Source organism: Triturus cristatus, chromosome 4_2 (assembly GCF_964204655.1).
Source record: "Triturus cristatus chromosome 4_2, aTriCri1.1, whole genome shotgun sequence".
Lineage (NCBI taxonomy): Eukaryota > Metazoa > Chordata > Amphibia > Caudata > Salamandridae > Triturus > Triturus cristatus.
Window position 1 is genome coordinate 597,919,750 of NC_140586.1, and position 16,537 is coordinate 597,936,286.

The 16,537-nt window shown below is 44.7% G+C and overlaps 1 protein-coding gene across 2 annotated transcripts in view; it reads left to right on the top strand.

The window, feature by feature from the left end:
- Positions 1-16,537, top strand: part of CRYZ (crystallin zeta) — a 205,939-nt gene that overhangs the window by 173,301 nt on the left and 16,101 nt on the right. For both annotated transcript variants that reach the window (XM_085602272.1, XM_085602271.1), the window contains 2 exons: positions 5,985-6,086; positions 6,991-7,086. In XM_085602272.1, the coding sequence (XP_085458398.1) occupies positions 5,985-6,086; positions 6,991-7,086 (198 nt within the window). The remainder of the gene's footprint in view (positions 1-5,984; positions 6,087-6,990; positions 7,087-16,537) is intronic.

Below are 16,537 nucleotides of genomic sequence, written 5' to 3' on the forward strand. Positions count from 1 at the left end.
AACCAGGTGCCTGATAACACTAAGAAATACAGCGCCTGGGTGACCATCAATGGGAGAAGGGTAGAGGCTCTCAGAGATACTGGAGCCAGTGTGACCTCAGTCCAGTGTCACCTGGTCTCTGAGGAACAAGTGGTCCCCGGCCATTCCACCAAGTCGTTGCTGTGGACAACTCCGAGCACCAGTGTATGGTGCCGCCGATTCCCTTTGAATGGGGGGGTCGGTCTTGGGTCCATTGAGGGTGGTTGAGAGCCGTACAATGCGTGTAGATTTTCTGCTAGGTAAGGAGCTGGAACAGTCCTTGTGGAAGGATGTTGAGCTCAGGTCTCAATTGGAGATGCCTGGGTTGCCAGAGTGGGCATGCCTGACCACTCGGTCTAGGGCAGCCAATAAGGGTGATCAGAAGGACATGAAGCCTGAAACAGTGGCCCAGGTTCCTGCCAAGAGAAAGGGCACGGTGCGCGGAAACCCGCCCCTGAGGTTCCCACGGCCCAGGAGGAGACTGACCTTGAGGGGGATGCCCCAGTACCTACAGGGGAGCAGTTAGCTGGACTGGGGAACTTATCTGAGCTGACCCATTGGCAGAAAGAAGGTGGTCCCACCAGGGAAGAATTCTGCAGGGAGCAGCAGAATGCCCTTCTCTGGAGGGTTTGCAGTGGCAGGCTGCAAACCAGACAGCTGGTGATCAGTCTGGATCTACTGGGAGAATGGTCTACTATACAGCGAGCCTAAGATCACTGAGCCTCACTCAGCCTGTGTGCTGGTGGTACACCAGCACTTCAGGACTTTCCTACTGGGTCTGGCCCACGATGTGCATTTGGCAGGACATTTGGGGTAGGACGAGACCTTTAACAGGGTTGTCACCCACTTCTTTTGGCCCCAAATGCAAAGGCAGTCAGACGCACATTGCAGATATTGCCAAACTTGCCAGACAAGTGGTAAGAGTGGGAGGAAGTGTAAGGCTCCTCTCCAACCTTTTTCCACTTGTAGGAACCCCTTTTGAAAGGGTGGGAATGGACATTGTGGGGTCACTGGATCCCAAGACAGCCATGGGCAACAGGTAGCTCCTGGTCTTGGTGGACCATGCCACCTGGAACCCGGAGGCTTTACTTCTCAGGACAACGGCATCACCAGTGGTGGGCCGGGTGTTAATGAGGATCTTTTCCCCTGTGGGTCTCTCCAGAGAGGTGGTATCTGACCGTGAGACCAATTTCATATCCACGTATATGACATCCCAGTGGGAGGAGTGTATTCTAACGTACAAGTTCACCACTCCTTACCACCAACAAGGTAATGGTTTGGTGGAGGAATATTCAACCAAACCTTAAAGGGAATGATCAAGGGTCTAACCGAACCCAAGAGGCATAAGTGGGACGTCCTCTCACCATGCCTTCTCTTTGCATACTGGGAAGTACCACATAAGTCAATAGGGTTCAGTACCTTTGATCTTCTGTATGGGTACCCTGTGAGAGGACCTCTCAGTTTGGTCACTGAAGGCTGAGAGACCGCTCCCAGGAAAAATCCCCAGGATGTATTTAGCTACATGCTTACCTTCCGGAACCAAACTTCATGCTTCCGGAAACTCTCCAGGCAAACCTGGAAGCAAGCCAGGAGGAGGTGAAATGCTGGTTCGACCAGAATGCCAGTCTGGTAGAGTTTCAGCCTTGCCAGAAAGTGTGGGTCATGGCCCCAGTCGAACCTTGTGATTTGCAGGACAAGTGGACTGGGCCTTTTGAGGTGATGGAGCGCAAGGGTAATGTCCCCTACCCTGTGGATTTACAGACCCCCAGGAACCCTTTGCGGGTCCTCCATGTGATCCGCCTCAAGCCTAACTCTGAGAAGTCTGAAGTGAGCATGCTCTTGGCGAAATATGATGGGGTGGAAGAGGAGAATGAACCTCTTCTGCCAAAGAGCAATGTTGGGTCAGTTGAAGGTGTGATCCTCTTCGCCGCACTGACCCCAGAGCAGCATAGTGACTATCGCCTTTTTCTGGGGCAGTTTGGCACGTTGTTCTCCCTGACCCCAGGTGTTACTGACTGGTGTACCCATGACGTGGACACTGGCGACAGCCCTCCTGTGAAACACAAAATGTATACTTTGACTGACCAGGTCAGAGCCAGCATTACAGAAGAGGTATCTAAGATGTTGGCGTTGGGGGTTATCGAGCCCTCCAACAGTCCTTGGGCCAGCCCAGTGGTCTTGTCCCAAAGGCTGCTGCACCCGATGCCACTCCAGAACTGCGGCTCTTCGTGGACTACCTTGGGCTCAACGCCATCACCAGGACTGACGCACACCTCATCCCTAGAGCTGATGAGCTCATTGATCGGTTGAGAGCTTCCAAGTTCCTCAGCACGTTTGATTTATTGTCTGGGTACTGACAGATTGCCTTAACCAACGGGACCAAGGAGAGGTCAACCTTTTCAACCCCAGAGGGGCATTTCCAGTTTCGGGTGATGCTCCTTGAGTTGAATAATGCCCCTGCCGTCTTTCAGAGGTTGGTCAATCAGGGGTTGGCTGGGCTGGAGGATTTCAGTGCTGCCTAACTGGATGAAATTGTAGTGTTCAGTTCCAGCTGGGAAGAACACTTGCAACACCTTTGGGAAGTGTTGAAGGCTCTGCAGAGGGCAGGCCTCACGGTCAAGGCCAGTAAGTGCCAGATCGGGCAGGGATCTGTGGTGTACTTAGGGCACCAGGTTGGAAGCGGCCAGGTGGTGCTCCTACAGCCTAAGATTGACCCCATTCTGGCTTGGGAGCCCCCCAAGACCCAGACAGAGGTGAGAGCCTTTTTAAGTCTCACCTGCTTCTATCAGAGATTTATTAAGGGCTAAGGCATCATCGTTGCCCCCTTAACAGAGCTGACTTCCAGGAAGCAGCCCAGAGAGTTGATCTGGACTGAAGCCTGCCAGAAAGCTTTTGATGCCCTGAAGGGACCTTGTGCACGGCGCTCGTGCTCAAGGCACCTGACTTCTCCAAGGAATTTGTAGTGCATACTGATGCTTCAGAGTGTGGGAGCTGTGCTCTCACAACTGAATGATGAGGACCTAGAGCAGCCTACAGTCTTCCTTAGCAGGAGACTACTCCCCAGGGTACAGAGATGGAGTGCCGTAGAATATGAAGCTTTTGCTGTGGTCTGGGCACTGAAGAAGCAATGACCATACCTGTTTGGGACTCACTTCCGAGTTCAGACAGACCACGGGCCCCTCAGATGGTTGATGCAAATAAGGGGTGAGAACCCAAATCTGTTGAGGTGGTCCATCTCCCTACAGGGAATGGACTTTACGGTGGAACACTGCCCTGGAACAGAACACGCTAACGCTGATGGTTTGTCCAGGTTCTTTCACTTTAGTGAAGAGAACTCCAAGGTGGTTGGGTAGTTCTCCCTACTTTCACCTGGAGGGGACATGTGTTAGGCCTGGCATCTTTTGGTGTGTTGACCCTGTCTTTTTGCTTTCTGACCTCCTGGTTTTGAATCTGTTTTTGATTTTTTAGTGTCTCTGCGCACTTTCTCACTGCTTCCATTGTAATTGTAAATTGTATTAAAGATTGATGTTCCCATGATTGGCATATTTGATTTACTGGTACGTCCCTAGTAAAGTGCACTGAGAGTGCCAGGGCCTGTTAATCAAATGCTGCTAGTGGGCCTGCAGCACTGATTGTGCCGCCCACACGAGCAGCCTTTCAAAGGGTTCTCAGACCTGCAACTGCAGTGTCTGTGTGCAGTTTTTACCACCATGTCGACTTGGCAAGTGCACCCACTTGCCAAGCCCTAACCTTCCCTTTCATTACATGTAAGTCATTCCTAAGGTAGGCCCAAGGTACCCCTATGGGCAGGATGCAGTACATGTGAAAGGTAGGACATGTACTGGTGAGATTTATCTCACTGCACGTAAAGTAATCCTCCATTTGCCAGCATGTTTAGTCTCTGGATCCAAAAGGAATTACAATATATTTCACCGATTCTGGTATCTCTTTACTGATGCCGCATTGAAACCAGGGCTATGCACAAAATATTATGTATCATTCACAAGGCTCACATCTTCCCCACGTTACCTAACCGACAACCTTAAGTCATCTGATGGTGCTAGACCATCCCAGAATGCTGAACCTCTACTGCTAAGATCCCTGACTTTTCAAAAGGAACAACTAATGACTCAGTCCTGTTTAAGAGTTGCCACCAAAGTCTGGAACTCTTTACCTCCCAACTTATGCACCCCTATCTCGCTGGATACCTTTAAATCCTAACTGAAAGACCTTCTTTCTGGGAGTCATTCTAGCTAATCTCTCTTCTCCATACTACACCAAGCTGGCTTAGTTTCCGCCCTGATAGTTGCCGTGATGCTTACCTCTCTATCTTCATTGGACTCCTTCCTATGCCTGGCACCTGCCCAGATCTTGTTTTTCAATATTTATGACTGCTGTAATTTATATCTTATTTTAATGCTCTTTGTCTATTGTGGATGTCTCAACACCCATGGTTAATGTCATTTATATGCCTTATTTAATCTATTTCTTTTGAAACGTACTCGAACATCTTTAATAACGTGTGCTATTGCTTGAGCAAATAAATTGAAAAAATGTGTTAGCTGCAGTTCCATTGACTTTCGACAGATATCGTAACAAATGATTGCTTGTTTATTTTGCTTTCTCTCTCAAGTGTTTTTTTTTTTTAGTTCAGTGTCTGCTTTCGTAATGACTCGAGGGTTGTTTTTGGTGTGCGCCGTTCCTGTGTGTCCTCCAAGCACCACAAGCATGATTGATGTTCTCTTTGGGGATGAGAAAGGATAGCCCTATTACCATAAACACGAAACTAAACTTTAAGGATTTTTTCGTTAGCTCAAAAAAGTCGAGCTAAACAAATATAGGTAATAGTATAGGTGCGTATGCTTATAACCCTCTTACCAGAGTGCTCAAAGGCTGTATTTCCACTGTTTGCAGACAGAGATCCTAACAGGTGATTGCTTGTTTGTTTTGCTTTGTCACAAATTACTTTTTTAGCTCAGCATCTGTTTCCATAAATCCTCAATGAGCCGGAGAGAAGCAGCAGCCTGTCAAATGCACACAGAAAATCAGTTCCAGTATGCTTTCGCTTAACACACGGTGGTAAATCGTGTATTGCACGGTCAGTTGTTCCCCTGGCTCAGTGATGCCCTGGCAGCCCTGGGGGCCGCCTTCCTCTGTGTATTCTCGAATCACCACAAACATGAGGGACCTTTGTAGGTTTTTCAGCTTGAATGGAAGGTTTGCCACAGACACTTGCAGTGCAGCATGATTGGTAAGCTAAGGCAGAAAGGAGGGAGCATTTGGATAGCGACAAAAGTATTCATAATCTATGAAGTTTAGTTTTGCATAGTCTCAACAAGATGTAGAGGCATAGTAACAACCGAGAGCGCCAGACAGTAGCACCCATGCAGCCCTCTCGTAGGGCAGCCCACACTTCCCAAGTGGGACAAGTTGTCAACATAGACTTTCCCAACCATTTATATAAAGCTGGGTAGCCTTTTACCTGACAGTGTCATTCTTTTCCTCAGGGCCACACGAGTGGTACAAAATATACGAATAATACAGTGGCCGCCAATGAGTTGTCATGACACATGCGTGCGTCTCTGCAGCCATCTTGAAATGTTTGAGCATGTATTATGATACATACATTGCAATGCACTGGTGGCCATTTTGGCATGTTGATGCAAATGAAAAAAAGCTTTGGCAAGGTCAATAGCTCTGTCTTCTATGTCTGTTACCTATCATATTGGTTTTGCCACTGCTTGTTTAAACTTGCCACTCGGGAGCCAAAAGTAAGTTATTCCTATCTTCTTTAAGGGTATATCGATATACCATGAGAAAAACAAATAGGACCCATAACTAAGACCTTATATCAGCGAAAGAGTTAGTGACGTAGATGTTCCTTCAGAGTTTGCCTGATCACAGCTGTTTTGATTTCAAAAGTCATTTAGTTCATAATTATACAATGCTTTACATTTTTCTTTCAGGAATCGACGGGTGAGCAGGGCATTAATGTGATAATAGAGATGCTATCGAACGTTAATCTCAGCAATGATCTAAAACTTCTGTCACAGGGAGGAAGAGTAATTGTAAGTATTTTGTTGTGCAGCTGTGATTGAAGTTGACAATTGGGTTGTGCAATTACATTGGTGATACTAATTTGATTTCTCGTGTGTCAGAACAGTCAGTGCTAATTCATGCAAGGGAGGGTGGGGCTTAGGCATGCAATGGAGGGCATGGCTTAGACATGAGACAGAGATTACATGCTAACCCGCACTACAACTGTGTCGCTACAACAATCGCAGAGTGATAGTTGAAATTGTGGTCTTTGGAAACCAACATCACATTTATTGCTTCTGAGATGGAAAAAAATGTTTTGTGTGGGCTTTTCATTTTGTGCTCGAGTGAAGTGAACAAATGCTGTCATCTTTGTGATACCTCTTTCCAACTTCATACTTCATCCTTTGGCTGGTGCATCTGGGCAGTAATAAAAACAAAAGTCCGGACACTTCTAGATTGACCTCATTCTCACATTTTTCGACAGAGTTCTTTCATGAAAATAAAATGGTGCAGTCTAGACAAATCACTATGAGCTGTGGTGTCATTTGGAAATAGTACCTCAACTGCAGGATTCGAGCTCTTTTTAGACTGAGTAGGACATGCATTATGTGACTCCCTTAAGCAGGTTGTGTTGGTCTTGTGTAACTGCAAATATGATATGAGGGAGGAGTTCTCTTTTATCAGGTATACTTGGAGGAAATTTGATTGACCAAAAGAAATGTGTTTTTGTCACAGAGCCACCGAGGTTAGACTAAAGTTCCCAACAGAAGCCGCCAAACCGGGAAATTTACTAAGTCTTCTGAGATGCAACTTTGTAACTCAAGCTGCCCTTTGCAAATGCTGTAGGTGCATGGGATTTGAAATGGTGTATTTTGTAAAATAATTTCTTGCACTCGAATGAAATTAATTTTTCAATTTTGTGTTATGTAACAGATCGTAGGCTGTAGGGGCTCAATCGAAATAAACCCCAGGGACACCATGGCGAAAGAAACCAGCATTATCGGTGTTTCTCTGTTCAGTCAAACCAAGGTAAGAAAAAGGAGGATTGATTATGCCAAAAAAGGTGAATGTTTGTTTCTGTTTGAATAGTATCAGATTACAGCCATTGGCCAAATACAGCATGTAGAGTGCTAATCAGTTCAGAAGACCTCATTTCCATTCCCAGGCCCTCTACTGGGGGATACAGGAGGATTTGCACCACTCTTTATTCTGGCCACCCACAGTTAGGTTGCCTTCCAAGGACACAAGCCAGTGATTGATTGTGGTGCTCAGTGCAAATATTGTAAATGGATATATATTGTAATAGGTTTCTGAACGCATCTCATCAGATTTGGTGATTCTATCTGATGTTATGCTGCATTTTGTTATTTGTGTGAACCATCACCGAGAGTGGCATCTTGTTGCTAAATAAACAGTGACAAAAAGATTTAATTCAATGTGGTTTTTTTATGGGACGTGGATAATGTTCAATAAGCACTTTCCATAAGGCACGTAAACAGGTGAATATTCACTAGCAGTATGTCAAATTCTAATTTCACCAGTAAATTTTCATGCTAGAAAAGCACCCACCTACAAGTGGAATTCTGAAGTGGTTTTTCCTAACAGGACCTACTTTTTTGTAAATTCTTATATGAATTCAATACAAGTATTTGCTTCCGTTGTGAACGTCACAAAGTGAAGTGAAAACAAGTTTGACTCTGGATGGACACAGCCGTCTGTTTCTCCAATGGCTCCGCTTCTGCTCAGATAGGCTAGCTTTCTTGTGGCACCAAATGAACTGAGTGAGTAGGATTTGTTGGTTGACTAAAATTCATGAGGCATAGAGCTTTGCCATTGTGGACTAAGTTACATGACTATTTTTCACTAATTAATATATAAACATGAGTTTTTTTCCCAAGGTATATATTTGCTGCAATAATAAACAGTGCCTCTGTCCCTTCCCTCATTATCTAAGTCTCATACTGCAGCCCTCACCTCTCCCCTTTACTTCCCTCACTGTTTAGCATGCAGCCCTATCCTTCAGCACCTACACATTTTATTTATTCATTAATTTTCAACTTCAGACAATTGTTCTCCAGATGCTAGATTTCTATGCAATAAATAGTGAGCGTCAATGTGTATTAATAAATTGAACCAAAAACCGTGCTGAAGCAAAGTGTTTCCTAAAAAAGGTCAAATTATAGGGTGAAGGTTTGAGACCCAGACCCATCAAGGGAACATCTTCAACATGTGTGAATACACTGGGCCTAATTTATGTTGAAATATATTATAGGCATAACCAGGACCGGTTTTAGCACTTGTTGGTGCCCTGTGCGACAATGTTTGTTGGCGTCCCCCACAAGCGCTCCCCACAGACTCCCACACTACTACCCTTTAACAGTACCCCCTCAAGTCTCCATAACCACTCTCAGATGTATTTAATAGCGCCACCTATACCAGGGTAGGGTGTCAGGGCACTTTACATCACAAACACTACACAGAGGCAATCCATCATAGGTGTGTAAATCAGTGTATAGGAAATGTTACATAATACAGAGGACTATATGGTGTAGGAGATGTATGTCATCCCTACTGGTAGACAGTGTAGTTTAAGAGTGCTTGCTCTGGAGAAGCACGGACTCCGAATTTAAAACATAACCCCATGGTTGGGGGTTACATTTAATAATAATCTTTTTTTTTTTTTTTTTTTTTTTTTTTTTTTTTACCAAAATTAACCCTTTTTGAAACATTAGAAAAATGAAAGACGGAGAAAAACATCATAATGCTCCAATCTATACCTTGCAGTTTGCATGCAGCTCTTTGACCGTTATTAGCTTACTGTTCCATGTTAGGATTTTAACATCTACACTGCTAGTAACAAAAGGATTTCTCTGACAAAAGCATTGCCTATTTAAACTATATGCACTTTGTGATCTGCATGGTACACATTCTTTGCAGCAGGCACATTAACCCTCTGTGCTACCATAAAATGAGTTAAAACTTCCACTTGACAAAACTCATTCTTTCTCCAGGAAGAACATTAATCACCAAGTTATCTTGACATTTTTATTACTGTATGAAAATTGCGGAGGCCAGCAATGCAGCCAAACAGGACCCCCTCGAAGAGTCTGCACCCGGTGTAGTGGCAGCGGTCGCACCGCCCTAGAGCCGGCCACGGGCATAACGTGATTCCTAAACAGGTCTCATTTGACTAGTTTCAGAATTAGCAAAAAAGGTGATTAACAGATATTTAATTTTGCAGCCTGCGCTGTTTGGGTTTGGTGCAAAATGGTTATAGAAATGTTTGTGAATCTTGCAAAAACTAAGCATTTTGCCTTCAGGCTTCGCCAGGAATCCCATTTAGTGAATTTGATCTGACAATCTGTCAGGAAAAAATCATATGGTTACGCTGTTCATAGTGCTCAACAAGCACGGAGTGGCTGGGGGTAGACATAGGGTGAGCCTGTTTCTGATTTCAGATTACAGACCAAAACTGTTTATTTTAATTTGGTGGAGTTCAATTCTGACTGCTGCATTGTTGGGAAAGGTCCAGAGGTTTGCTCCTGTTCATTGAAACAGCAACTTGCTTCATGCAAGTAAGATCTTCTGTCGGAGGAAACCTACCCATAGCTATTTGTTGAATTATCCCATTTTGTAAACTGTCAGGATGAAGGGTAACTTTTTTAGTTCTGGCTACAGCCCACCTTAGCGGTTTGCCAGAGCTCATTCAACAACACTAACAAAACATACATACAGAGGAATTTGGTTTAACCTCTCCCTTCCGCAATTGCATAACTGAAGTGTCGGTCACATTTGGATTACTCCACAGGATTATTGAGCAGCCACGCGTTTTTCTTCAGTTATTTGCTTAGGTCAACAGTCAGGAGTTCTCCCAGCCACAGCCTGGCACTGCTTCTCCAGAGACCGCGCAGCATGCCCTCAGGCGCGGCATCCCAGTCATTACCTCCAGTAACCGTGGCAGCAGCTCTGTTGGCCCAGCCTCACCCTCACCCCGAGCACTGCAGCCCCAGGGTTTCAGAGCCAAAGATCCTGGCACACCCTCACATCCTGAGGGCGCGCTCGACGGTATGCAGGGCACCTAGCATCTCCCGGTTGTCTCCTAATTACAGCCTGGATGCCTTTTCAGAGCTAGCTCTGCACACCCTTAGTCCCAGATTCCCAGGCACCGCCTCCAGCGTCCCTGGCACCCTGGCAGACAGTGACACCTGTGTGCCTAAAATGTTTTCATTCGTCAGACATGTTGAGCATTAGAGATTCAAAAGTTGAGGATGGTTTGCCTGTATTGATATCTTACCCAACATAGCATTGAGACGAGCAGTTCTGAAGTATAGAATTGTGAATAATTTCTTTTGTGTTCAACAGTAAAGAATGACATTTTATAACCATAGTAACTGAACATGTGGTTTGAATCTAAGATGTAATTCGCAACATATTTAATTAGATTGTATGTGGTTACTGCTGGTACAAAGGTTTATTAAAGCTAACTTTCATTATGTATGGAATATAAGATCGAAGACAAGCTGCAGAATTTTTAAAGGATATGAGGTATTTGGATGTGCCCTGTGCAATAGGAAGGTTTTTATAGTAGTGAACGACTTTATAAAAGAATGTTTAACTGGTTTTATTGGTTTACAACAGAGGTCTTCAAACTTTTGTAGGTTGAGCCCCCCCAGCTGAATTTTTTTAGATGTTGGGCCCCCCCACCACCTAACAAAAAGTTCGTGAATCTGGTACACTATACAATCATCCGCCACGTGCATATCATGGGCCATATCTGGCAAGTAATGTTCAACACAATAAGAGTGTTTAGTAAACTGCAGGTTTGTGATCTAAAATAAACTTTTTTATGGTTGTTACATGAAACAAACACATTTTCCTGCAAATAGTAGTAGACTCTCTTAGATCAATCACATTAAAAAGAAATGAAACAAAACAGTATTTACAAGAATCTGTTTAAGAATTATTCCAGGCCATCAGGGCAAAAACAGAGCTGCCTCTATCAAGGGGCCCCCTGAAAGGCTGGATTGCAGTGCATGTAAATGTGTCCTTTTGTAATTTAGGACGAAAACCTTGATGGGACACGACAGGACATACTTATGTACAGGGGCACAACTAGACCCAAACTTCAGGTGGGGGCTAACACTCCCAGCCATGGCTGGCCCTAGCACTGGTCGCACACAGTGCAACAGTCTGTTGTGGCAGCCCCCTCCTCCATTTCCTCCTTTTCTATGAATTATAATAATGGATTATGCTGATACGACCACAGGGTCGTATCAGCAAGGTTATCGCCGTTTTCCATGGAACATCGCTGGAAAACCAGCGATGTTCCATGGAAAACACCGCTATCGCTGGACTAACTCTCGCCATTGCGCTATGCGTTGTTAATACAGCGCTAGCATGGCAATAATTTCCAGCGATAGCCGGCGATAACAAATCTCACGCTAAGCGCAGCCAGCGATAATTATCGCTGCCGCTTGATAATATGCCTCTTCCAGTTTTATAATTAGGGTTGCCAGGTCATTATTTTGATGTCCCAGGCGATACAAAAATAAGCAGTCACCTAAAGCTGTATTGTCATTCTGTGCATACTTGGAACATGACATAAATAGAGAGCACGTTTAATTGTGTTCTAGGGCTGCCTGAATGATCCATGACTGATAATAAAAGGGAACAAAGACAGAAAAGTCACATTACAAAGGAAAACATATTTCTTTATTTATAAGCATATTTAATGTCAAGACAAGTACTTTGCAGGCTGTTTAAACAACACACAGCTGGCTGGCATTTTGCTTTTGGCAACTTGAAGCCCTTTTAGCCCTGTGGGGCATTGTGCACCTACCTGTGTAATTTTAAAAGAAACTTTGTCTCCTTTCTGCTAAGAGCTAACCCTCCCAAGACAGGATTAACTTCATAGATCTGAAAGGCTTCAGCTGCAGTGGGAGGCAGGATGTCTCTGCTGAAACTGAAAGACAGTAACAGTCACTTTCAGCTACAGTGGGAGGCAAGGAGTCTCCTCTGCTATGAAATCTAACGCAAAGGAACAGGACTATCTCTTCATTTGCTTTCGGTTTTAGCAGAGACTTCCTGCCTTCCACTGCAGCTGAAGTATTTCAACTCTAGGAATTAACACCCTCCTGGGAAACTGTTAGCTCTTAACATGACAAAGAAAGGGCACTTCGTGCCCCATCTATCTCCCCCTCCCTCCCCCCACTAACCCTCTGTTACCGGAGTTCACCCAAAATTTCCATTTGAAATGGTTTGTAGACTTGTGACACAGGACAGATAAAGACCAACACAGTTAAGATTTTAGGGTGGAGTGCGCGCCCCCCTTGAGATGGTGTTGCGCCCCCCTGGGGGGGCGCGCCCCACAAATTGAAGAACTCTGGTTTACAAAGAGCATGTGTTGATATACTGGGTATGTATGCTGTTTTTCAAGTTTTTTGTCTAACTAAACATATTTTTTTAACAACTCAGTCAGACATGCATGTAGGCATTACTGTTACACACTGTCAATATCATGAGTGTACCAAGAGCAGAATAGTTGATAATACACTGAGCAGTTTAATCATCTATAGTATTTATCGATGTCACTTTTTACAGTATTGGAGACAAGAAGAAATCAAATTTGTGGTATCCGTGTTTCACACTTCAAGGTGTTGCGGAGCGAGGGAATGTATCTTCCTATTGGTTCATGGTTCTACTGGAGGCTAGGGTCCTCATCTGTCTGGTTAGGGTAGTGAAGAGCGTTCACGGAACAACTCCAGTTTCGATGGCATGTCCGAGGAGACTGACATTGAAGTTATCGCATTGAATGCCCCAATTCGATTTATTCGCTCTTCACTACCCTAACCAGATGGATGAGGACCCTAGTCTCCAGTAGAACCTTGGACCAATAGGAAGATACATTCCGTCGCTCCGCAACACCTTGAAGGTGTGGAACATGGATACCACATACTTAATTTTGGTTGCCCATCCCTGACCCAAGGAAGACCCGCAGGCCAAGGCCCAAACCACCCACTGTGCCCCAAGTCGGGTTGAAACGTCAACTCGCACACCATATAAGCCTGGACCACAAGCCCCCAACCCCACCGTGCAAAATGACGATACATCTCTGAACTTTCAAAATATGTAAATAGACTTTGTTAACAATTGATCAATCGTGGCAAGGCCTACCTAGACTGATATTCTCTTATCAGTCCAACTTTTGAATTGTTTTAATTCTCCTTCTCTGAGCACCACTTGGAACTTTCCCCATCCTTCTATCTCCAATTTTTCACTAGAGCACACCTTTCTGCACGTTCCCCTGGAGCAACTCCTTTTCTTTCCCCTTCATTGTTTCTAGAATGCAGTTAGATACCTACTGCCAGTCAAATTATGATTAAATAAATATATGTTATTTTGGAATCTATTGGTTGTTGCACATTATTCATTTGACTGTTTTGATTACCTAGAGCTGAGATTGTGCATGCTCAAAAACTGTATGAAAAGATTATTGCAGGTTATACTTATACTGTTTAAAGAAAGGTTTAGGACCATTGTTTTCTGTACCAATTCACGCCCATGTCCAAGATTATAATTGGGTTACCCCATTTTCATAATGGCTCTCTGTGTTCAGCTGGAGCTTTACATGTGATACAAAGCTTAACTTATGAAGAGTGTGTTAGATGCAAGGGGAAGGCAAGGTGCAGTTTTGAAGAAAATACTTTTCCGGAGTATAAAGAAAAAAAAATTTATTTCACGAAACAGAAAATCAGTCAGAAAATTAAAATACATGTTTGGATGAAAAATTAGGAACTTCCCAAACAGAAAACCAGCCAGAAAATTAAAATACTTGTTCGGATGCAGGCTTCTACTAAATAAACAATATTGTATGAACGTACATTGAATGGTAGTTAAATCCCTATGGCAGTTGAGTCCGTTCAGGAGCAAAGAGCTACGCGCGTGAGTGAAGGAGGAACCTCTGTGATGTAGTTACTACGAGGCAAGGAACTGGACATGTCTCGCGCATCATGTTAAACAATGTGGAGGCCATTTTGGAAGGCTAAAAGGGACACCAAAAAGAATGGTCAGCAATTAATAGATCTAGGCAAAACAACGTTGGTGGGCATTTTAGGAATGTTGTTATTTTGCTGGGGTAGTATGATAATATTACAACAGAATATAAATGGATACCTATTGCATACTGAGAGACTTTGGGTGCAACTGGGATATGCAGCTTTTTTGAAGAGGGCAGCACTATGGGTTTGCTTCAGGTGTTGTGTCGGTTGCAGATCCCATCCCTACCCATGCCCCACAGGTGGTGCAAGCTTCCGGCCTATGACGCTGGTGTCCTCGCTGTGCTGTAGTTTTCAATTGTTTTGTGCTGTGACTCAGTGCGAAGCTTGCTTTAGATGCCGTACAGCTACAAGCATGAAGTTAGGCGGCCGTGTGCTATAAAAGAAAAGACACGCGGCTGCCATTGATAGAGATCAAGCTTGAAAGAAAAAAATATTTGCAGTGCTATAAGTTTCACATTTAATTGCGAGACCTATGGCATTGCAAACAAACGGCCGCCATTGTCCTGCTGCTTCAAAAGTGAAAGCGGGCATGGCCCGTTGAATGTAAGCAAAGCATGTCATCATGCCTAATGTAGGAGAAACTCAGTAAAGAAAATAGTACACATGCCGTGTAACAACCAAGTAAAGGGGCCAGTAACCATGGGAGGTTGCAAATGAAGACAAGGCCGTACTAAGGAGGGACTAACCAGGCTATTTAGGTATCAGAAGCCTGCATTTACGAAGGACAAAGACACAAGCCAATGAAAAATATTGGCAGGGTTGTGAGGGGAGCTTCTCTCCGTACTGTACTTCAACAGATCATCGCAAGAGCAGCACTTGCGAACTGGCTCAGGCGTGGCCTAAAAAAAAAAAATACAGGCAGAGATTTAAATTTCCGGCTGAGCGTGCTTTCAATAAACATTTCAAGCAGTATGCCTGGGAAAACTGCTCAGGTTTCCCTGGGAATGTCATGTGACAATGTAGTCGTTTTCCTGCTGTCAGTAGTTCTCTGTCATGGAGAACCTTGTACAAGGGGAAAGCAGCCTCTAGTACAAATGCATTTTTTTTTCCTCGGTTGGGAAAATTATTTACAACGGGGGGAAAGCTCTTCGCCTACGCCCCCCACAAATCTGGGCGTGTTCAGTTTCCCTTTCCTTCATGTAAAGTGCCCTTGACTGGAGTAAACCTCTGACTATTCTCAGGGTGGAAAGGAGTTTAGAAATACCCAGAAATATTCAGGTTTGTGGGTTTTCCCAAGCACGCTTTGAAACTCCCACTCCTTGAAGGGTCATTTACTACTGTGGGTTTCTTTTCGGTGCACTCCACAGTAGTTAATGCATCTGTGCCTGTCAGAGTCCCTTTCCGGATCCCTGGTGAATTTGAGAGCCTGGGGAAACTATCTGTGATTAGTATGTGAATACCCGCAATGTATGTGTGTGAGTGTACACGCCTACTTATGCAGACAGGATTAGGCAAGCACACACACCAACCATCCCATAATGCTATATTTGCATTTGTGTAGTTTCCAGTACAATGGTGGGATTGTCACATTTGCAAGTTCACTTTGTGTGTGTGGGGGAGGTGGGGGAGGTGATTTCACCACTTCACTATCTGTGAATCCAGATGAGCAAATGGCTTGTATATCCGGTCCACACAAAGAAAATGGCCCCCGGTGCATCTTATGTCTGCGTGTTTTAGTAAGTTGGCATGTCTGGCTCGTGCACCAGTACCTTTTGTGAGACTGCCTGTCAATTTGAGACCAGGGAAACGTTTCTGGATTAGGGACAAGTAAACTCCCGTGCCAGAATAGATAGTCGGGTGGGGTCATCTTGAATAATTGGGTGTGAGGTAGGATTTGCATTTGCTATTGGAGAAATGCTTTGTGCAGCCTGGCAGTAGTTGTGTTTGTGAATGGTGTGGTGTCTTGGGCCCTAGGCCCACATGCTGGAGGAAATGACCACACTGACACAGGATTATGACAATGGAACTGGCCCAGGGCATGTGCGTCCGGCCCCTTTTATTAACAGGGTCACCTGACTGGTGATGCCTGTGATGGGTGGGTGTACAGTGTGGTTAGAACACTAGAACGTGTCCAGCAGGACACTGCATCCCTCCCAAACTTCAATGACAAGAAACAAACAAAAGTCCAACCTATAGGGAAATAAATAAATAGTACACCGCACCAAGTGAGTCTCTTCAGGTCATCTGCCAGGCAGCGCTGGACCGTTGGACCGCATGGTCAGGATGCTTTAGTCCGCCTTGGTGATGTATTTCAGACCGGCCTGGTCTCGCGGTGTTGGAGTCTATTTACAAAGTTCAAAATAGTGGTGGATCTGGAGCAGTGGTGGTGTTCCTTTGGAGATCTTGCAGGCGCTCAGGTTCCGGTGGACGACAAAACCTACAGCCATTGAGGAGTCTTTTGGTGGATGAGGCCTTTCCTTGGA